This window comes from Ceratotherium simum, chromosome 22, assembly GCF_057802395.1.
Source record: "Ceratotherium simum simum isolate JZ-2026a chromosome 22, ASM5780239v1, whole genome shotgun sequence".
Taxonomy (NCBI): Eukaryota; Metazoa; Chordata; class Mammalia; order Perissodactyla; family Rhinocerotidae; genus Ceratotherium; species Ceratotherium simum.
In genome coordinates, this window is record NC_141921.1 from 14,093,068 (window position 1) to 14,111,863 (window position 18,796).

Here is an 18,796-nt window from a genome sequence, read left to right on the forward strand (position 1 = left end):
GGAAGTAGCAGTAGTGTTGAATGTGGCTGTGAGGGCAGGTGAGATGATAATTTTAAAATGATCATTATATTTTACTAAAATGGAAATCATTAGTGACCTTATTGAAGTGGGTAGAGTGGAAGATGGTGAAATGATAATAGAATAGTCCAATGTGTTCAATCACACACTAAAGAATATTAGTGGACTATTGCACTATTCGACTATTCTTTTGAGAAATTTGGCTGTGAAGGATAGGAGAGAGATTAGGACTAGAAGAAGAAGAAGAAAGGTTTGAAAAATGATATTTTAATTTGGGAAAAACTGAGAACGTCTTATGGTAATACAAGCCATATTTCATGGTAGGCAGTTCCTAAGGGCCCAGCCTCTCTCTCTAAAGCTACTATGTGGAATTAGGTTGAAAGAAAGAGCTCCTCAGCATAGCTAGATAATAGCTGCTACCCTGACTGCAGGAGGCATCACTGTTATAGTAGGATAACTATTTAGTAGTTTGCCTCATTCCTGCCCCTATCTTCCTACTCCCTGCCGTGCACCTAAGCTTGCCAACTCTTCTGGACCAATCAGGAATATTCTGAAGTATACCCAAACTCATCAGGACCCTCCTGAAGTCTCCCAACATTTGTTTCTGATGACTCTGTATCTCTTATTAGAATGTATACTCTTTTAGGACATTCACTAAGTATTATTTAGTGCCGGCCATGTAAGACACTGTCCTGGACACTGTGCTGATGTGATGATCAGGTCTCGAATCCTCCTTCCCTGAAAGAGGTGATCGATATACACAATGTAGAATAGGACATTAGTACTAGAAGGTATTTTTCTGATGAAATTCTCTAAGTATTTATAAAGGAAAAAAAATCTCACTAGATTAGGAGAATCAGGGAAAATTTTATGGAGAAAATGATATTTGAGGCTGGAGCTTTAAGGATTTATAACATATTGGGAGTAGTGGGTGCGCATGTGTAGGGGCAGGCATTCCAGAAGGAACCACATGAGCAAAGGCACAGAGAAAAGAAAGCAAAAGTTACTGTGTTATTCAGTTTCTCTGAAGCATAGAGTATAATTTGAAAAGGTTTAATATTAGCAAAGGGAAGTCTTTAGAGGTTTACAAACAATAAAGTGGTTACTAGGTCAGAGCTATGTTTCATTCATGTTATATACCTAATACAGTTCAGTGCCTAGCACATATCCAGCACTCAGGAAAAATTTATTTACCTAACTGTTGAACTCCAAAGGATGGGGAGTGTCTGAGCAGGTTGTTTTGTAATATCTTTTGAATTTGATATAACTATGCAAGATCTGGAACCAAGCTTTGAGAGGGATGAACCTCTTAGTGATCCTTCACTGGGCCTTTGCCTCTGGCCATCTACACAACCAGCTTGGAACTGGACCTGAGGACAATAGGAATATTGCTTCGTGTTCCCGGGAGAACTGAGGACTGAAAGATCGACCTGTGAAATGTTATATTAGCTGGGCCAGTGAGACCAAGTGGAATGCAAATTAATATGTCGATTTTTACCCAGTTTCTATAGAAGGTGATAACTGTTTTTTATTGAATTTTTCAGACATGGTGGAATAGGTAGCTTGGAAGAATAATTTGGGAGAGACAGCTCTCTTTCCTGGGCTTGTCTTTGAGTAGGAGCTCTTTGTCAATGGGGCTCTGCAGATTGCTGTCTAGAGTACCTCTTGGGGAGGGTGAGGGGCATTCTAGGCCTCAGCAGGTTCCAGCACTCTGGGTTAGGATGGCAGGGAGGGTGAAAGCAATGTGGGTGAAAGCAATGTGATCCTGCCTAGGAAGGCTTTGCTGACTCCTGTATTAATGTTAGACGTGTAATTCTCATCAGTCTAAGTGATGGTTTTTTTTATGTGTAATTCGGATAAGCTCTAGTGCCCAGTTTTTCTTTCTTTTTGTGTGTGTGTGTGTGAGGAAGATCAGCCCTGAGCTAACATCCATGCTAATCGTTGTCTCTTTTTACTGAGGAAGACCGGCTCTGAGCTAACATCTATTGCCAATCCTCCTCATTTTTTTTTCCCCCCAAAGCCCCAGTAGATAGTTGTATGTCATAGTTGCACATCCTTCTAGTTGCTGTATGTGGGACGCAGCCTCAGCATGGCCGGAGAAGCAGTGCGTCGGTGTGCGCCCGAGATCCGACCCCGGGCCACCAGTAGTGGAGCGCGAGCACTTAACCGCTAAGCCACGGGGCCGGCCCCTCTAGTACCCAGTTTTTCAATCAAACACTAAGCTAGGTGTTACTGTAAAGGTATTTTGTACATGTGGTTAATATCAATGATCTTGATTTTAAGTAAGAGAAATTATCCTGGTTAATCTGGGTGGGTGTCATCCAATCAGTTGAAAACCCTTTAAACCTAAATCAGAGAACTAATTCCAATAACACAGAACCAATTCAGCTAACCCATCCTTAAGGTTCTGTTCTTCCAGGACCACTTCTGGTGGCAATTTCTATATCAGAGAAGCAGGACTACCGTAAGTGATATAGAATAAAGAATTTACTATGCAATTGTGGAAGCTGGTAGAACAGTGTATGCATGCTTTTGCTTCTGTGTCTAGTTTTGAGCTTGAAATCGCTATCAGTCAGACCAACAGTCGGAAAGGAAAGCTGGATTGTACAAGAGCAAGAACAGAGACCCACAAGGACAACCTGGTACCCACATCTGTCTCTTAACCACCTTCAGCCTCACAGTTGTGGGTGATCTGCAGGAGAAGCTGGCATTCTTTATCACCGAGCTACATCGTGCTTGGCTCAGAATTCAAGAGAAGCTGAAGGAGGATATCTGGCGGGTTCTGGAAGAACTGCAGCTCTGGGTACTGTTCTGTGCCTACTAGGTGAGCTAGCAAATCAGTGACATGCACAAGTTACCACAGTACTTGGCACCCTCCATCAGCCTTCAGAGCGTAAAAAATGTGGCTGCAGCTTTACTTCAGCCTTCTAAATGTCACACAAAATATCTCTTGTGGCCATTGCTAACTCAGAACCATTCAGAGGGGCCGGCCCCGTGGCTTAGCGGTTAAGTGCGCACGCTCCGCTGCTGGTGGCCCGGGTTCGGATCCCGGGCGTGCACCAACGCACCGCTTCTCCAGCCATGCTGAGGCCGTGTCCCACATACAGCAACTAGAAGGATGTGCAGCTATGACGTACAACTATCTGCTGGGGCTTTGGGGGAAAAAATAAATAAATAAAATTATAAAAAAAAAAAAAAAGAACCATTCAGAGAAGAGAATTTTGCATAACATCATTCCAGCTCAGCTAAGTTAATACATACAAAGCCAGCATACCATGTATATGTATTTCCTTAAAACAGTAACTTTCCATGATTTTCCATCGCCTGAGACACAAAATACAAACTTTTTAACATGACATCTAAGCATCATAGAAGGCTGTCCATGATCTGGCCTCTGGCTGTCTCTCCAGCTTTAACCTTTATCATTGTATCCTGGGTTTGTTTTTTTTTTCCATACCTCTTTGCCTTTGTATACCTGGTCGCTCAATCTGAAATATCCTTTTCCTGCTTTACCGGCCTAGCAGATTTCTCCTCATCATTCAGAACTACTTCCAGCTTCATCCACACCTGTGAAACCTTATCTTCAGCCTGTTCCTGGGGCTGGCCTGCTGACCTAGTGGTTAAGTTCAGCATGCTTCTCTTCGGCAGCCTGGGTTCAGTTCCCGGGTGCGGACCTACACCACTCGTCAGCAGCCATGCTGTGGGGCCCACATATGAAATAGAAGAAAGTTGGCAACAGATATTAGCTCAGGGCGAATCTTCCTCAGCAAAGAAAAAAAAGGGGGGGGCCTGCTCCTTTCGACAGATCATTGCATCCTTTTGTGTACTAGCTCCCTACATTGCTATGTGTACCGCATTATACTATAAAATGTTTTTCAACATGTAGTCTTCCCTACTACATTGTGAGCTCCTAAGGGCAACATCTGTTTATTTCAACTCTTTGTCCCTGGTACCAAGCATGGTACTTCGCCCATGATAATAATAATAATTGTTATCATTTAGTGAGTGCCTAATATATGACATGTACCATATATGACACACTTTGAGTAATTTCTAATCATCCTAATAAGTTTCCAACAGGTTGGTAATATTGTACATCTCCATGTTTGTTATTTTTATTTTTTCCTTTTCAAAGTAATTTATTTTGGTTCACTTTTTTTTTTCCATGTTTGTTTTTAATTAATATATTACCTAAGATTAAAAATTGCAGTAATTTTCCAATTTTCTCTTAGGGCAATGGAACTTTTTCTTTAAGTGAAATCTTATATAGAAACCTAAGATATAAAACATAGAACACAGGGTTTTTCTGATTCAGCCTTCCTTTAGCAATTCCTAAAGCATCTCCACGAAACTCTGGAACTCTTTGAAGCTCCATACTCCGTTTTATGACAAGGAAACTGGCATGAGGAAAGATTGTGCCATATTTAGTGGCAAGAACCCTGACTCTTAGTCCAGGGCTCTTTTTACTACACCAAGCTGCCTTGCAACTGTGACTTAGCTCACTATTAAGCCAATGATACTACAGAACACAAGTTGTCTCAATTAGTGGTCTCAATACATTAGTCTCGAGATACTGAATATGCTAGAGACATAGGCGATGATTCTGTGTTATATACCTCTTACCTTTGCCTATATACAACCTGAGACCTACTTCCTTTAGAATAAAGACCAAAATCCTTAATATGGCCTAGAACTTTTCCAGCCTCATCTTGTGCCTCCCTCCGTCTTGTTTTCTGTGTTTTATCAGTACTGGGCATCTTTAGTTCCTCACACTCACCAATCTGCCTCAAGGTCTTGGCATCTACTATTTTCTCTGCCCAGAGTGCCCATTTCAGTTTCTCCACCCCTTTCACCTGGCTAGCTCCTGCTCTTCCTTCAGGTCTAAACTTAAACAGAAGCTTCCCCTCATCTTCTGACCTGGTCTGGGTCCCCCATTATATGCTTCTATAGCATTCTGTGCTTGCCTTTTACATCATTACACACTTGCAATAATTTATTTTTCATTGCACTGTAAGCTTCATGCAGGAGTCATGTCCATTTTGTTCATTTCTGTATCCCAAGTGCCCTTGATATAGTAGATATTCAATGAATATAAGCTAGGGACAGTCTCCTAGAAGAGTGAAGTGATTTGTTTTTGACATGGACTAAAATAATTTCCTTTGTTTATCTGTCAGTACAATGAGGAGCAGCACTTAGAACTTAAGAACTCTTCCAGCTCAGGCAGTCTCTGCTGCTTTGAGTCCAGGGCTTTCACTTCAACATACCTGCTCTTCTTGGAGAGGCCTAAGCACCAATCGTCCCATAGCCCACTCTGCTGCATAGGCAGACCTTTGGTTTGGTGACTCCACATGCCCTCCTAATGATCAACAATCTGTCATTCCTGCCACCTGCAGTGCCAAGATCAGGCATTTGGGGTGGTATGGTAGGTGCCTTCCTATAAAACAACTACCAGGTAGTTATGCAACAAGTGCATGCCCCAAAATCGATCTCATTAGAATTATAGAAAGCTAGTAAGTAGCCGTGCTTCATTGGTCCTTCTCTTTCCTCTACTTCTGAGCAATCTTGGTTATTTCAAGCATATCTTGGTCTCTAGTTTCTTTTAAATTGTAATGATTACGCAGCAGGGAATTAGCTCTGACTCTTCTAGTGGGAGAGAAGATGCTTCTTTACTGGAACATGTTTAAGATTGCCAAATAAAATAGAAGGTGATTGTCTGACAGTCTCAAATAGAGAGACAGGTTGTTTATGTTGTTGCGTTGAACCCTTGAAGATGGCTAAGTTATCATAGGAGGCTTTTATCCTCATTGGAATTGTTACTTCTGGTTCTTAAGAATCAGTTTCAAGCTCCAGTTCCCCTGGCATCTGAATTCAGGAACAATCCATGACGTTTCCTTCACCCATTAGCATTCATATTTATGCAAAGAAAAGCATATGTTCAAGTTTCTTTTGTATTTTGAGTTTTTGTTCAACTGAGTTTTCTTCATTCTGTTCCCATTCCTTACTATTCGCCTGTCCCCAAATTTTGGACTCAGTCTGGTTTTGAAAAAGTCATTCTGTGCAGTCATATAAACTGTTAGGACATACTCAGTTTAGGCTAGTGAAGGCTTTCTTTCCTTCTTCACTAGGTCACTGTGTTCTGTCTCAGCATACACACCAGTTCTCCCACTATGCTAGAAATTCTTGAGGTCCCATTCACAGCAGTGCTGAAAGTCTAATAGTGTGCCCTCTTGGGCTGTCTAGATGAATTTCAATTTTTAAATATGCACCTACCATAAACTGTTTCTTTACCTATCAGCCTTTTCCTACTTTTCTAGGAAGTGAGTGTTGTAATATGAGCATGTCAGAGAATAGAGATCCCAGTTGGCCTTTGCTATAACTTATGCAATAGGCAGAATAAAAACTATTCAGTTCCTCCTGCACACATGATTCTGGGGAGGAACCTTTGCCCCCATTCTGTGGAAATGAGGATCTGAATCCCTTGAGATCTTTTGGGGAGAATTACAGATCTTGTTATTACCAGAGGGACTCAGATCTTTTATTAGAGTCATTAAGAGCTTTAGACATTTAGGGCCAGCCCCGTGGCTTAGCGGTTAAGTGCACGCACTCCGCTAACTGGTGGCCCGGGTTCGGATCCCAGGTGCGCACCAACGCACTGCTTCTCCGGCCATGCTGAGGCCGCGTCCCACATACAGCAACTAGAAGGATGTGCAACTATGACAAACAAGTATTTACTGGGGCTTTGGGGAAGAAAAAAAGGAGGAGGATTGGCAATAGATGTTAGCTCAGAGCCGATCTTCCTCAGCAAAAAAAAAAAAAAAGAGCTTTGGACATTTAAAATCTTAAGTTTATTCTACTAGGGAGCAAATGGTATAATTTTAACCATAGTAATTACTTTTTTTTTTAAGTATTTATTTTGTCTTTCATGGACATATTTCCTTCTTTCTGGGCTGCCTTTCTGACCTGCTTTTTTATTCCATAACCATATAGTTCTACAAATGTTTTTTTGGGACAATGTTGGTGGTACAACTGAAATAGTTGTGTGTTCAGTTTTCTTTGAATTAAAGCAAAGCTCAGAAAAATCTTGAGTCTGCAGTCCTGCATTATCCTGAAGACTAGTGTCTGTGTGGTAGTCTTTCCTACAGCTTCTCTAGAGATCTTAAAGCTTTGTCCCTGACACACAGTACTTCAAGTTGTTAATAGTCGGAAAAAATTTGAGTAAGTAAATACTGAAATACATGTAAAGCTTGGTCCTTGAACTCCTGGTGATTTAAAAATAATCTTCCCACATACGTATGGTGACAGATAAAAACTAGACTGTTGATGGTGAACACAATGCAGTCTATACAGAAACTAATATATAATGATGTACACCTGAAATTTACACAATGTTGTAAGCCAATATGACCTCAATAAAATAATTTTTAAAAATAAATAAATATATAATAAAAGTAATCTGCCCAAAGCAGGCAACTGTTACTTTGGTAGCATTTCTTTTTTTTTTTTTTTTTAATTTTTATTTATTTATTTATTTCCCCCAAAGCCCCAGTAGATAGTCGTATGTCATAGTTGCACATCCTTCTAGTTGATGTATGTGGGACGCGGCCTTAGCATGGCCAGAGAAGCCGTGAGTCAATGCGCGCCTGGGATCCGAACCCGGGCCGCCAGCAGCGGAGCGCACGCACTTAACCGCTAAGCCACGGGGCCGGCCTGGTAGCATTTCTTAACATCAGCTTTCCTGCTCTCCAAGAATGTATAAGGAAACTTGGAAGCAGAATGATAAAGAATTCCTCTAGGCTTGTCTTATGTCAATGCTTAGAACCCCATTCCTTAGCAAATTCCTTTTTGAATGGTACTAGTGGCTAATAAACTCCTGAATAGGATATTTAGCAAAGGAGCAAATACAAAATATTCCAACCAAGTATTCTGCCTTCCTTGCCCCAAATTTAGATGAGGCTGTTTAGAGCAGGGCTTCATCTGTATAGAACTCCTATGGTTATATATGGAAAAAAGAAAGAAGTTGCTTGAGAGACCTGTGAGGTAGTAGAAAAGTTTTGGAGTCACACATACCTAAGTTTCAATCCCAGTTCTTCTACTGTCTACCTCTGTGACCTAGAAAAGTTACTTAACCTCTCTGAGTCTCTGTTTTCCTCATCTATAAAATGAAGACAGAGATGTTATGATTAGTATATGTGAAAGCACATTGCAAAATGCCTGACACATAATAACTATTCAACAGATGTTGGTTCCCTTCCTTCCTTCCCATAAGTAACTAGAATCAGTTAGAGTGTTGGGTTGAAGTACACACATAGTGATATACTGAGAACAGATGAGAGTTGAGAGCATAGGAGAGCCTTGTGTTAATCAGTGTGGTATAGTCTGAGCTACAAAGATCATGTGCCACATCCTGACTCACTCAACTAACTCAAGAAGAAATAGAAAATCTGAGTAGACCTATAACAAGTAATGAAATCAAATTAGTAATTAAAAATCTTTGGGCCGGCCCAGTGGCTTAGCGGTTAAGTGCACGCGCTCCACTACTGCCGGCCCGGGGTTCGGATTCCGGGTGCACACTGACACACCACTTCTCCGGCCATGCTGAGGCCGCGTCCCACATACAGCAACTAGAAGGATGTGCAACTACTTCGTACAGCTATCTACTGGGGCTTTGGGGGGGAAAAAAAAGGAGGAGGATTGGCAATAGATGTTAGCTCAGAGCCGGTCTTCCTCAGCAAAAAGAGGAGGATTAGCATGGATGTTAGCTCAGGGCTGATCTTCCTCACAAAAAAAAAAAAAAATCTTTCAACAAAGAAAAGATAGCTTTGAGGCTGCAAAATATGAAGATGGCTTCTTTAGTAAATTCTATCAAACATTTAAAGAAGGAATAACAATCCTTCACAAAGTCTTTCAGAAAATGAAAGAGGCAGGAACTCTTACCCAACTTATTCTGTGAGGCCAGCATAACTGATACCAAAGCTAGACAAAACATAAGATCAATATCCTTTGTGAATATAGGAGGAAAAATCCTCAAATTGAATCCAGCAACATATAAAAGGAATTATATACCATGACTAAGATTTATCCCAGGGGTGCAAGGTTGGTTTAACATCTGAAAATCAATTAGTGTAATATACCATATTAATAGTATGAAAAATAAAAATCACATGATTATCTCAATAGACAGAGAAAAAACATTTGAAAAAAATCCACCACCCATTCATGATAAAAACTCCCAACAAACTAGGAATAGAAGGGAATTTCCTCAGGCTGATAAAGGGCATCTACAAAAAACTTACAGATAACAACATGTTTAATAGTGAAAGCCTGAATGTTTTTCCCTGAGATGGGAACAGGCAAGGATGGCCTCTCTGGCTGTTTCTAATCAATATTGTACTAGAGGTTATAGCCAGTTCATTCAGGCAGGAAAAAGAAATAAATGGCATCCAGATTGGAAAGGAAGAAGTAAAACTATCTTTATCATAAGACAACATGATCCTGTATGTAGAAAATCCCAAGGAATCCACAAAACTACTAGAATTAATAAGAGTTCAGCATGGTTGCAGGATACGAGATCTATATACAAAAGTCAATTATATTTCCATATACTGGCAATGAACAATCAAAAAATGAAATTTTAAGAAAATAATTCCTTTTACAATAGCATCAAAAAGAATACAATACTTAGGAATAAATTAATAGAAGAAGAGCAAGACTTATATACTGAAAATTACAAAACATTGCTGAGAGGAATTAAATAAAATTTAAATATATAGAAACACATTCCATGTTCCTGGGTTGGAAAACTATTGTTAACATGGCATTTCTCCCCAAACTGATGTATAAATTCAACACAAACCTATCAGAATCCCAGTAGAGTTTTTGTAGAAATTGACATATTGATCTGGAAAGTTATATGGAAGTATAAAGGACCTAGAATAACCAAAACAATTTTGAAAAAGAATAAAAAAGTTGAAGAACTTATACTTCCCAAATTCCAAACTTAATATAAAGCTATAGTAATCAAGACAGTGTGGTACTGGCATAAGGACAGACATATAGATCAGTGGAACAGAATTGAGAGTCCAAAAATAAACCTTTACATTTATGGCCAGTTGAATTTCACTAGAGATGTCAAGTCAACTCAGTGAGCAAAGGATCGTCTTTTACATAAATGGTGCTGGGACAATTTGATATTCACATGCAAAAAGATTAATTTAGACCCTTACCTCACTCCATACACAAAAGTGAAAATGGATTACAGACCTAATGTAAGAGCTAAAACTGTACAAGTTTTCAAAGAAAACATAGGAGAAAATCTTCATAAACTTGGGTTAAGCAAAGAGTTCCTAGATACAGCACCAAAAACATAATCCATAAAAGAATTGATCAATTTTATTTCTTCATAATTAAACACTTCAAACCTCAAAGGATACCATTAAGAAAATAAACGGATAAGAACTCAATAATAAGATGACAAACAACCCAATTTCAAAATAGGCAAAATATTTTTAATAAATTTTTTATTTATTTTTTCCCCCAAAGCCCCAGTAGATAGTTGTATGTCATAGCTGCACATCCTTCTAATTGCTGTATGTGGGACACAGCCTCAGCATGGCCAGAGAAGTGGTGCATCGGTGCACACCTGGGATCCGAACCTGGGCCGCCACGGGGCCGGCCCTAGGCAAAATATTTTAATGGACTTTTCACCAAAGAAGATATACAAATGGATAATAAGCACATGAAAAGATTCTCAACATCATTAGTCATTAGGGAAATGCAAATTTAAACCACAATGAGATAACTTCACACCCACTAGAATGGCTATAATCAAAAAAACGGGAAAAGCAAACATATGGAGACAGGAGGCAGACTGGTGATTGCCTGAAACTGAAGGTGAGAGGGGATTGGTTGCAGACAGTCATGTGAGATCTTATTTGGGTGATAGAAATGTTCTATAACTTGAGTGTGGTGATAGTTGTAAATTTTCTAAAAATCATTCAATTGTATACCTAAAATAGGTGAATTTTATAGTATATGTTATACTTCAATAAAGCTGTTAAGGCCCAGTATCATAGTAGTTAACTTCGCACGCTCTGCTTCGGCAGCCCAGGGTTCGCAGGTTCGAACCCCAGGCGTGGACCTACACACTGCTTATCAAGCCATGCTGTGGCAGGAGTCCCACATATAAAGTAGAGGAAGATGGGCACTGATGTTAGCCCAGGGCCAATCTTCCTCAGCAAAAAAAGAGGAGGATTGGCATCGGATGTTAGCTCAGGGCTGATCTTCCTCACCACACAAAAAGAAAAGAAAAGAAAAGAAAAGAAAAATGTGGTATATACATACAATGGAATATTATTAAGCCTTAAAAAGGAAGGAAATTTTGACACATGCTACACATGATGAACCTTAAAGACATTATGCTAAGTGAAATAAGCGATCACAAAAAGGAAAAATATGATTCCTCTTACTTGAGGTTCCTAGAGTAGTCAGATTCGTAAAGACAAAGTAGAATGGTGGTTGCAAGGGGCTAGAGGAGAGAGAATGGGGAGTTAGTGTTTAATGGATACAGAGTTTCAGTTGGGGAAGATCAAAAAGTTCTGGAGATAGATGTTGGTGATGGTTGCACTACAATGTGAATGTACTTAATTAACTATACACTTGAAAATGGTTAAAATGGTAAATTTTATGTTACGTATATTTTACCACAATTTTTTTTAAAAAAAGAAAGAAAGAGATATGAGCAGGACATTCTCTTTGAGGATCTTTAAAAGGAAATTGCTTCATAGATGTTAGCTCAGAGACGGTGTTCCTCAGCAAAAAGAGGAGGATTAGCATGGATGTTAGCTCAGGGCTGATCTTCCTCACAAAATAAATAAATAAAGTCTGAAAAAAAAAAAAAAAAAAGGAAATTGCTTCCCTTGATAGACTATTAGCTACATGGTGGCAGAGACCCGGTCTGTCTTGTTCATCTCTATCTAGCACCATGCCTGTTACCATCGCTAGGCCATTAGTAAATGTAGAATGCATGCTTGCAGTGGTAGATTCCTAAGTGTATTAATTCCCAGAAATCATTTTTTCAGAAGGAATTTTCTCTTTCTCATTAGATTGCATTATGTGCATTTGGTAAAGAACAATGAGAATAAAATCACAAGTGCATAATCTATGCCATCTTTCCTAGTACTATTCTAGGAGACATCTCTTTCAGTATGAGTTAAAATGGATGGCGAAGGAAGAATTCCTGGGGAGGTAGACTCACACTGATCCTGGAAATGAATGCCCAGGATATGGGGAGGCAGGATGAAAGAGTAGACAAAAGACCTAGAAGCCAAAATGAGAGGGGCGGAGGAAAGTGAGAAATACGATAGATAGCTGCCTCTCCAGAGCAAAGTGGGACTCATTGGGGCCAATAGCCCTGCACCTACCTCACTTCACCCATAGCCAGACTGCAAAGACAGAAGTCAAAGGAACCTTGGCAGTCAGATATTCCATAAAGGAGGTAAATTAAAGAATTTAGAGAGGACTTTGGATAAGGTGAAATTGACAACAGAAATTCTGAACTCACAGAGGGAAGTGAGGCAGTAGGGCTAATGCCTGACAGATAAGTATCATGCCACCTGAGAAGTCTGACCCAGCTGACCTCAGAACGAAGTCTTCACTGGAACTCTGAGAATGCAGTATACAGGCATGAATGCTCACATGCCGTTGGTTGTGAGGACTACCAAAGCAAGAGCTCTGTCTGGCACACTGAGGACAGGTGTAGATACTCCATTATACAAACAGGCTAAGGACTTGCATGAAGATGCTTTAAAAGCTGTTGATCTTGGGCTGGCCCCATGGCTTAGTGGTTAAGTGCGCGCGCTCTGCTACTGGCGGCCCGGGTTTGGATCCTGGGCGCGCACCGACGCACCGCTTCTCCGGCCATGCTGAGACCGCATCCCACATAAGCAACTAGAAGGAAGTGCAGCTATGACATACAACTATCTACTGGGGCTTTGGGGAAAAAAAAAAAAGGAGGAGGATTGGCAATAGACGTTAGCTCAGAGCCAGTCTTCCTCAGCAAAAAATGAGGAGGATTAGCATGGATGTTAGCTCAGGGCTGATCTTCCTCACACACACACACACAAAAAAGCTGTTGATCTTTGTGGCTAAACAGTAAATGCCTAATCCTTGCATCTTTCCCAGTATTTATTTCATGTATACATTCCTTGTTTTTTCTAAAATAATATTATTAATAATTGTTATAAGTATTTCACCTGTTGGTTTTGTTCCTTCCTTTAAAAACTGGTATTCCTGTTTTTAAGATCATAAAAACATGCTGTATTTCCCTCAAAATTTTAAACATTACAAATTCAAATTCTAAAATCTATGACTCACTCTTTTAAAAATAGGTCTATGAAAATAACCCAAAGATATTCTTTATGTTCTTGATGGCTTATCTTGTCCTTGGTTTCCTAGACTTTTGTATCTTTGTCCATTGTCTGTTCAACTTTTCTGAGATCTTTTCTTCTCCACTCCATTTTTCTTTTTTTATAATAGATCTTTTTATTTATTTATTTATGTATTTTTTCCCCCAAAGCCCCAGTAGATAGCTGTATGTCATAGTTGCACATCCTTCTAGTTGCTGTGTGTGGGACACGGCCTCAGCATCGGTGCGCGCCTGGGATCCCAACCGGGGCCGCCAGTAGCGGAGCGCGCGCACTTAACCGCTAAGCCATGGGGCCAGCCCAATATAATAGATCTTTTTTAAAGCATTTTTAAAATTATGCTTATGTTGGGGCTGGCCCCGTGGCGCAAGCAGTTGAGTGCGCGCGCTCCACTGCGGCAGCCTGGGGTTCCCCGGTTCGGATCCCAGGCGTGCACCAACGCACTGCTTGGTAAGCCACGCTGTGGCGGCATCCCATATAAAGTAGAGGAAGATGGGCATGGATGTTAGCCCAGGGCCAGTCTTCCTCAGCAAAAAAAGAGGAGCATTGGCAGATGTTAGCACAGGGCTGATCTTCCTCACACACACACACACACACACACAAAATGTATATATATAAAAAAAAATTATGCTTAGATGAAACATCTAAGCATCTTGTTAGATGAAGAAAATAAAAACCTTGTGAGAGTTTTTCAAAGATCTTATAGATTTTGAAGATTAAATTTTTTACACCATTTCTCTGAGCTTTTATTTTTATTTTATCATTGGAAAAATTCCCACAAATTTTTCATATATATTATCTTTTATTGCATGGACTTGTTTATGGTTGGCAAATTGTTTTAAATTATTTGTTAAAACAAAATCACAATTATTTCTTATTGATAATTACAATTATTTATTATTAATGTTTTATTTATTTCCATTTACTGATTCCTTAATTTTATTTATTTATTTTTTTTGTGAGGAAGATTAGCCCTGAGCTAACATCCGATGCCAATCCTCCTCTTTTTTCTGAGACAGATTGGCCCTGGGCTAACATCCGTGCCCATCTTCCTCCACTGTATATGGGACGCCGCCACAACATGGCCTGACAAGCGGTGCTTCGGTGCGCGCCCGGGATCTGAACGCGGGAACCCCAGGCCACCAAAGCTGAGCACGTGCACTTAACCGCTAGGCCACCAGGCTGGCCCCTCCTTACTTTATTTTATACAAATCCAAAACATCTTCCTGGACCAGAGTAATCAGCCAGTTACTCAGATTTTACTGGTACGTCTTTTGAAAAGAAGTTTTTTCTTTATTTTGTTTTGTTTTAAAATATCAATCCTTATATCTAATATCATTTAAAAACAATAAAATGAAATAAGGAAACCACCTTTTGGGGACGTTAAATGCCATTTAGTCTCCTAGTCCCAAGATTTACATTCACTACAAATTTAATCTGAAAGAAAAAATATCTCTGAGTTGCCCATCTCTGTTCCTTTGTTGTATTCCAGATTTGTAGCTAAATCTCTAGACTTGAGTATACCAGCAAAATTTTTGGAACATTTTTTCTTTTTTTTTTTTGTGAGGAAGATCAGCCCTGAGCTAACATCCATGCCAATCCTCCTCTTTTTGCTGAGGAAGACTGGCTCTGAGCTAACATCTGTTGCCAATCCTCCTCCTTTTCCTCCCCAAAGCCCCAGCAGACAGTTGCATGTCACAGTTGCACATCCTTCTAGTTGCTGCATGTGGGACGTGGCCTCAGCATGGCCAGACAAGCGGCGCGCACCAATGCATCGCTTGTCAGGCCAGGCTGTGGCGGCGTCCCATATAAAGTGGGGGAAGATGGGCACGGATGTTAGCCCAGGGCCAGTCTTCCTCACAAAAAAAAACATAGAAAAAGAAATAGAAGAATTTTTTGTTTTACCTACTTTTATGAGAGTAAAAAGCTGAAAAAACATTTATAAACTATAAAATGCTAAATGAATGCTAGTGCCATGTCTGCTAGGGATTGATAACAGATTAGAGGATGATTATTCAAACTCTTAAGTTATTCTGTTCCTGGTTGTATAATACAAGTTGACCTCAGCTATAAAAGTGAGAGTACTGTATCTACCTCATGAGGTAGTTGTGAGGATTAAATAATATAGGTAGCGTGTGTGGAATGATTCCAGGAATTTGTAAACCAAGGGACTGAACAAGAGAATGCAACTTTCTAAACTGCTTAGATCAAGGCAGAGAATTATCAGGATGTGGACTTCAGAAGAAACCCTGGCACCACAAGGTAACCACATTCACATTTGCAAAATTATATTTCCTGAGGAATTTCTTAGAACTCAAGAATCTCAGAAAGTTAGGATTGGGAAGTACCTTCTACTTTTTCCTTCATTCTTATTGTATACATTAATTGGCATGCACACGTGTGTGTGTGTGTGTGTGTATGTGTGTGTTATGGGTGTGGGATCCCAAGTCTGACTCCTCTGTTGCTCTTTTGGAAACATTTTGTTCTTCCTTCTCCCAAAAGAGTGGAAGCGCAGGGTGGTGCATTGTAACTTATTTGATAAATTATTTCTAGGATGTGTAGATGCCATGAGAATAATTTTCCTTAAAACTATAAGCCAGGGGCCAGCCCGGTGGCGCAAGTGGTTAAGTACGTGCGCTCTGCTGCAGCGGCCCGGGGTTCGCCGGTTTGGATCCCGGGTGCGCACTGACGCACCGCTTGTTAAGCCATGCTGTGGTGGCGTCCCATATAAAGTGGAGGAAGATGGGCATGCATGTTAGCCCAGGGCCAGTCTTCCTCAGCAAAAAAGAGGAGGATTGGCATGGATGTTAGCTCAGGGCTGGTCTTCCTCACACACACAAAAAAAACTATAAGCCAGTCAAAGCAAAGTAACACCGAGTAAAAGAAAGATGACGATTGGAATCTTCATTTTTCCTCTCTACTCTTCCCTTCCTCTCCCTCAGCTATCTGTTTTTATTAAATAAAATGACCTTGGACATTATAAGTATGGCTTTTCTTAAGACTGAAACCAAAAATGGCATACTACAATAGACAGCAACTAGGCAAATGCCTTAATTTGACTTAATTTATTCATTTGGTTGTTTATTCAACAGCTATTTATTAAACATTTATTCTGTGTGAGGTACAATGCTCAGTGCTAAGGCTATAAAGATAAATCTCTGCCCTCAGGGAACTTTTAATCTAGTGGGAGAGAGAGACAAGTAAATAGGCTGATACTTTCTGTATAAGTTATCTGATAGAGGTAGGCACCAGTCTTGTGGGAGCACAAACTTGGGTTGTCAGTGAAGGTTTCCTGGAATAAGTATACCTGGGGAAAGTCCTGATGAATAAATGAGTAGGGAGTTAGGGAATATTCATAGAATTTTACTTCGTCATCTATGAAAATGGAGTAATACAGTAGTCCCCCCTTATCTGCGGGGGATACATTCCAAGACTCCTAGTGGATGCCTAAAACCCCAGACAGTACTGAACCCTACATATACTATGTTTTTTCCTATACATACATACCTATGATAAAGTTTAATTTATAAATTAGGCACAGTAAGAGATTAGCAACACTAATAATAAAATAGAACAATTATAACAATACACTGTAATAAAAGTTATCATAGATCTTAGCAACCTCAGCATACAATTTTTTTTTTTCTTATTAATTTGAGAACTTTCACCTTTTCACTTAAAGGAAGCATTCTATGGCTTCTCTTTGGCATCTCCAAATTGCCAGTCTCACTACTCTTGCGCTTTGGGGCCATTATTAAGTAAAATAAGAGTTACTTGAACACAAGCACTGCACTACCATGAAAGCCGATCTGATAACCTAGATGCCTACTAAGTGACTAATAGGCGGGTAGAGTATACAGGGTGGATGTGCTAGACAAAGGGATGGTTCACATTTTGGGGGAGACGGAGTGGGACAGCACGAGATTTCATCACGCTACTCAGAATGGCACACAATTTAAAACTTATGAATTGTTTATTTCTGGAATTTTCCATTGAATATTTTCAGACCTCGGTTGATCACAGGTAACTAAAACCTAAAGCGAAACTGCACATAAGGAGGGACTACTGTACATGCCAAATCCTGGAGGAAAGCATGGCTAAAGTATGGCCTGCAGGAAGTGGGGCAGTTGGGACAGAAGCAAGAAAATGTTAGTTACAAGAATTGTGGGTAGGAGTTTGTGATAGAGTAGAAGAAAGTGGCTTATCAGTGATTTGATGGTTCACCAATTTTTGTTTAATGTCTTTGAAAGTCTAAAAGCTTCATAAAGTGTGAGACAGGGTTTCTCTAGGAGAAGACCTTTTATGTGATAGGATCAGAGCTGGTATCCACCATCTTGGTGTCCCCTGAGTGGGGTCGGGGCAGCATGGCTCTGACCCTTATAAACTTTCTAATGCCTATGACCTAATAATAGGATAGAACCCATTTTACCTGATTGTGAGCCCCTTCTCTCTCATTCTTTTTGCAGGCACCCTAGAATACGTTTCCACACAGGCCTTGTGGACGCCCATCTCTACTGCTTGAAAAAATACGTTGTGGACTTCCTAATGGAAAATAAGTAAGTAAGAGGGAGGTAGAGTCAGACACACAGTGCTTAAACAAGCTACCTTGTGACTTAGTTTTAAACCTTGATGATGTTAGATAACCAGTTTGTATAAATAATGCAATTGATTCTCACCTTTGTTTTAGAAATGAAATTATGTTCTCAGCATAGTGTTATTTTGTCTGTACCAGAGTCTCCTGCTTGTATTTTGGGGGCCTGTGTTACAATAAACCAGGAAAATATTTTTATAAAACTAACAGTAACCCTATGATGCCTCTTTCTACACAGTTCTAGCCTCTTCTTACTTCCTTCTCCAAGGGTGAGCTCCCCAGCTCTAGTGCTATTTGTCTCCAAGCAGATGTCCTTCCCCTAAGCAATTATCCTGCAGATGGGCTCTTTTAGCAAAGGGCCAGAGATTTACCCAAGGGGAGGGAAAAAAGAAGAGCAAATTTCCCTCCAATTTTGGAAAAGAAGTCCACCTTACTGAATGAACTTTCATGAATGCAGAGAAACAAAATTTGGTACTTCTTCTGATTTTGCTTTTAAAACAGAACTGTGGGCCTTAAATACTTCCCAGAGACTGTGTCTGGCAGATCACAGGACTTGGGTTTCCAGAGATAAAACCTCCTTTTGTGGTTAATTCCAAGGATTTTTGATAGGATATGCAACTTGAGTCCTGAGAGGAACAGGTGGGAAAAGATTTAATAACTGCATGGTTAAGAAGAGGAGCAGCTAGTCTTCCTTGATGGCTGCTGGATAAGTTTCTGCCTTGAATAGCACTGGTGGACTGGAAAGCAAGCAGGCTGGTACCGCAGC

General features: G+C 40.1%; 1 protein-coding gene across 3 annotated transcripts in view; it reads left to right on the forward strand.

The window, feature by feature from the left end:
* The window catches only part of EIF2B3 (eukaryotic translation initiation factor 2B subunit gamma), a 144,899-nt gene that overhangs the window by 76,500 nt on the left and 49,603 nt on the right, over positions 1–18,796 (forward strand). For all 3 annotated transcript variants that reach the window (XM_004442010.3, XM_087446061.1, XM_087446060.1), the window contains exon 6: positions 17,906–17,995. In XM_004442010.3, coding sequence (XP_004442067.1) covers positions 17,906–17,995 — 90 coding nt within the window. The remainder of the gene's footprint in view (positions 1–17,905; positions 17,996–18,796) is intronic.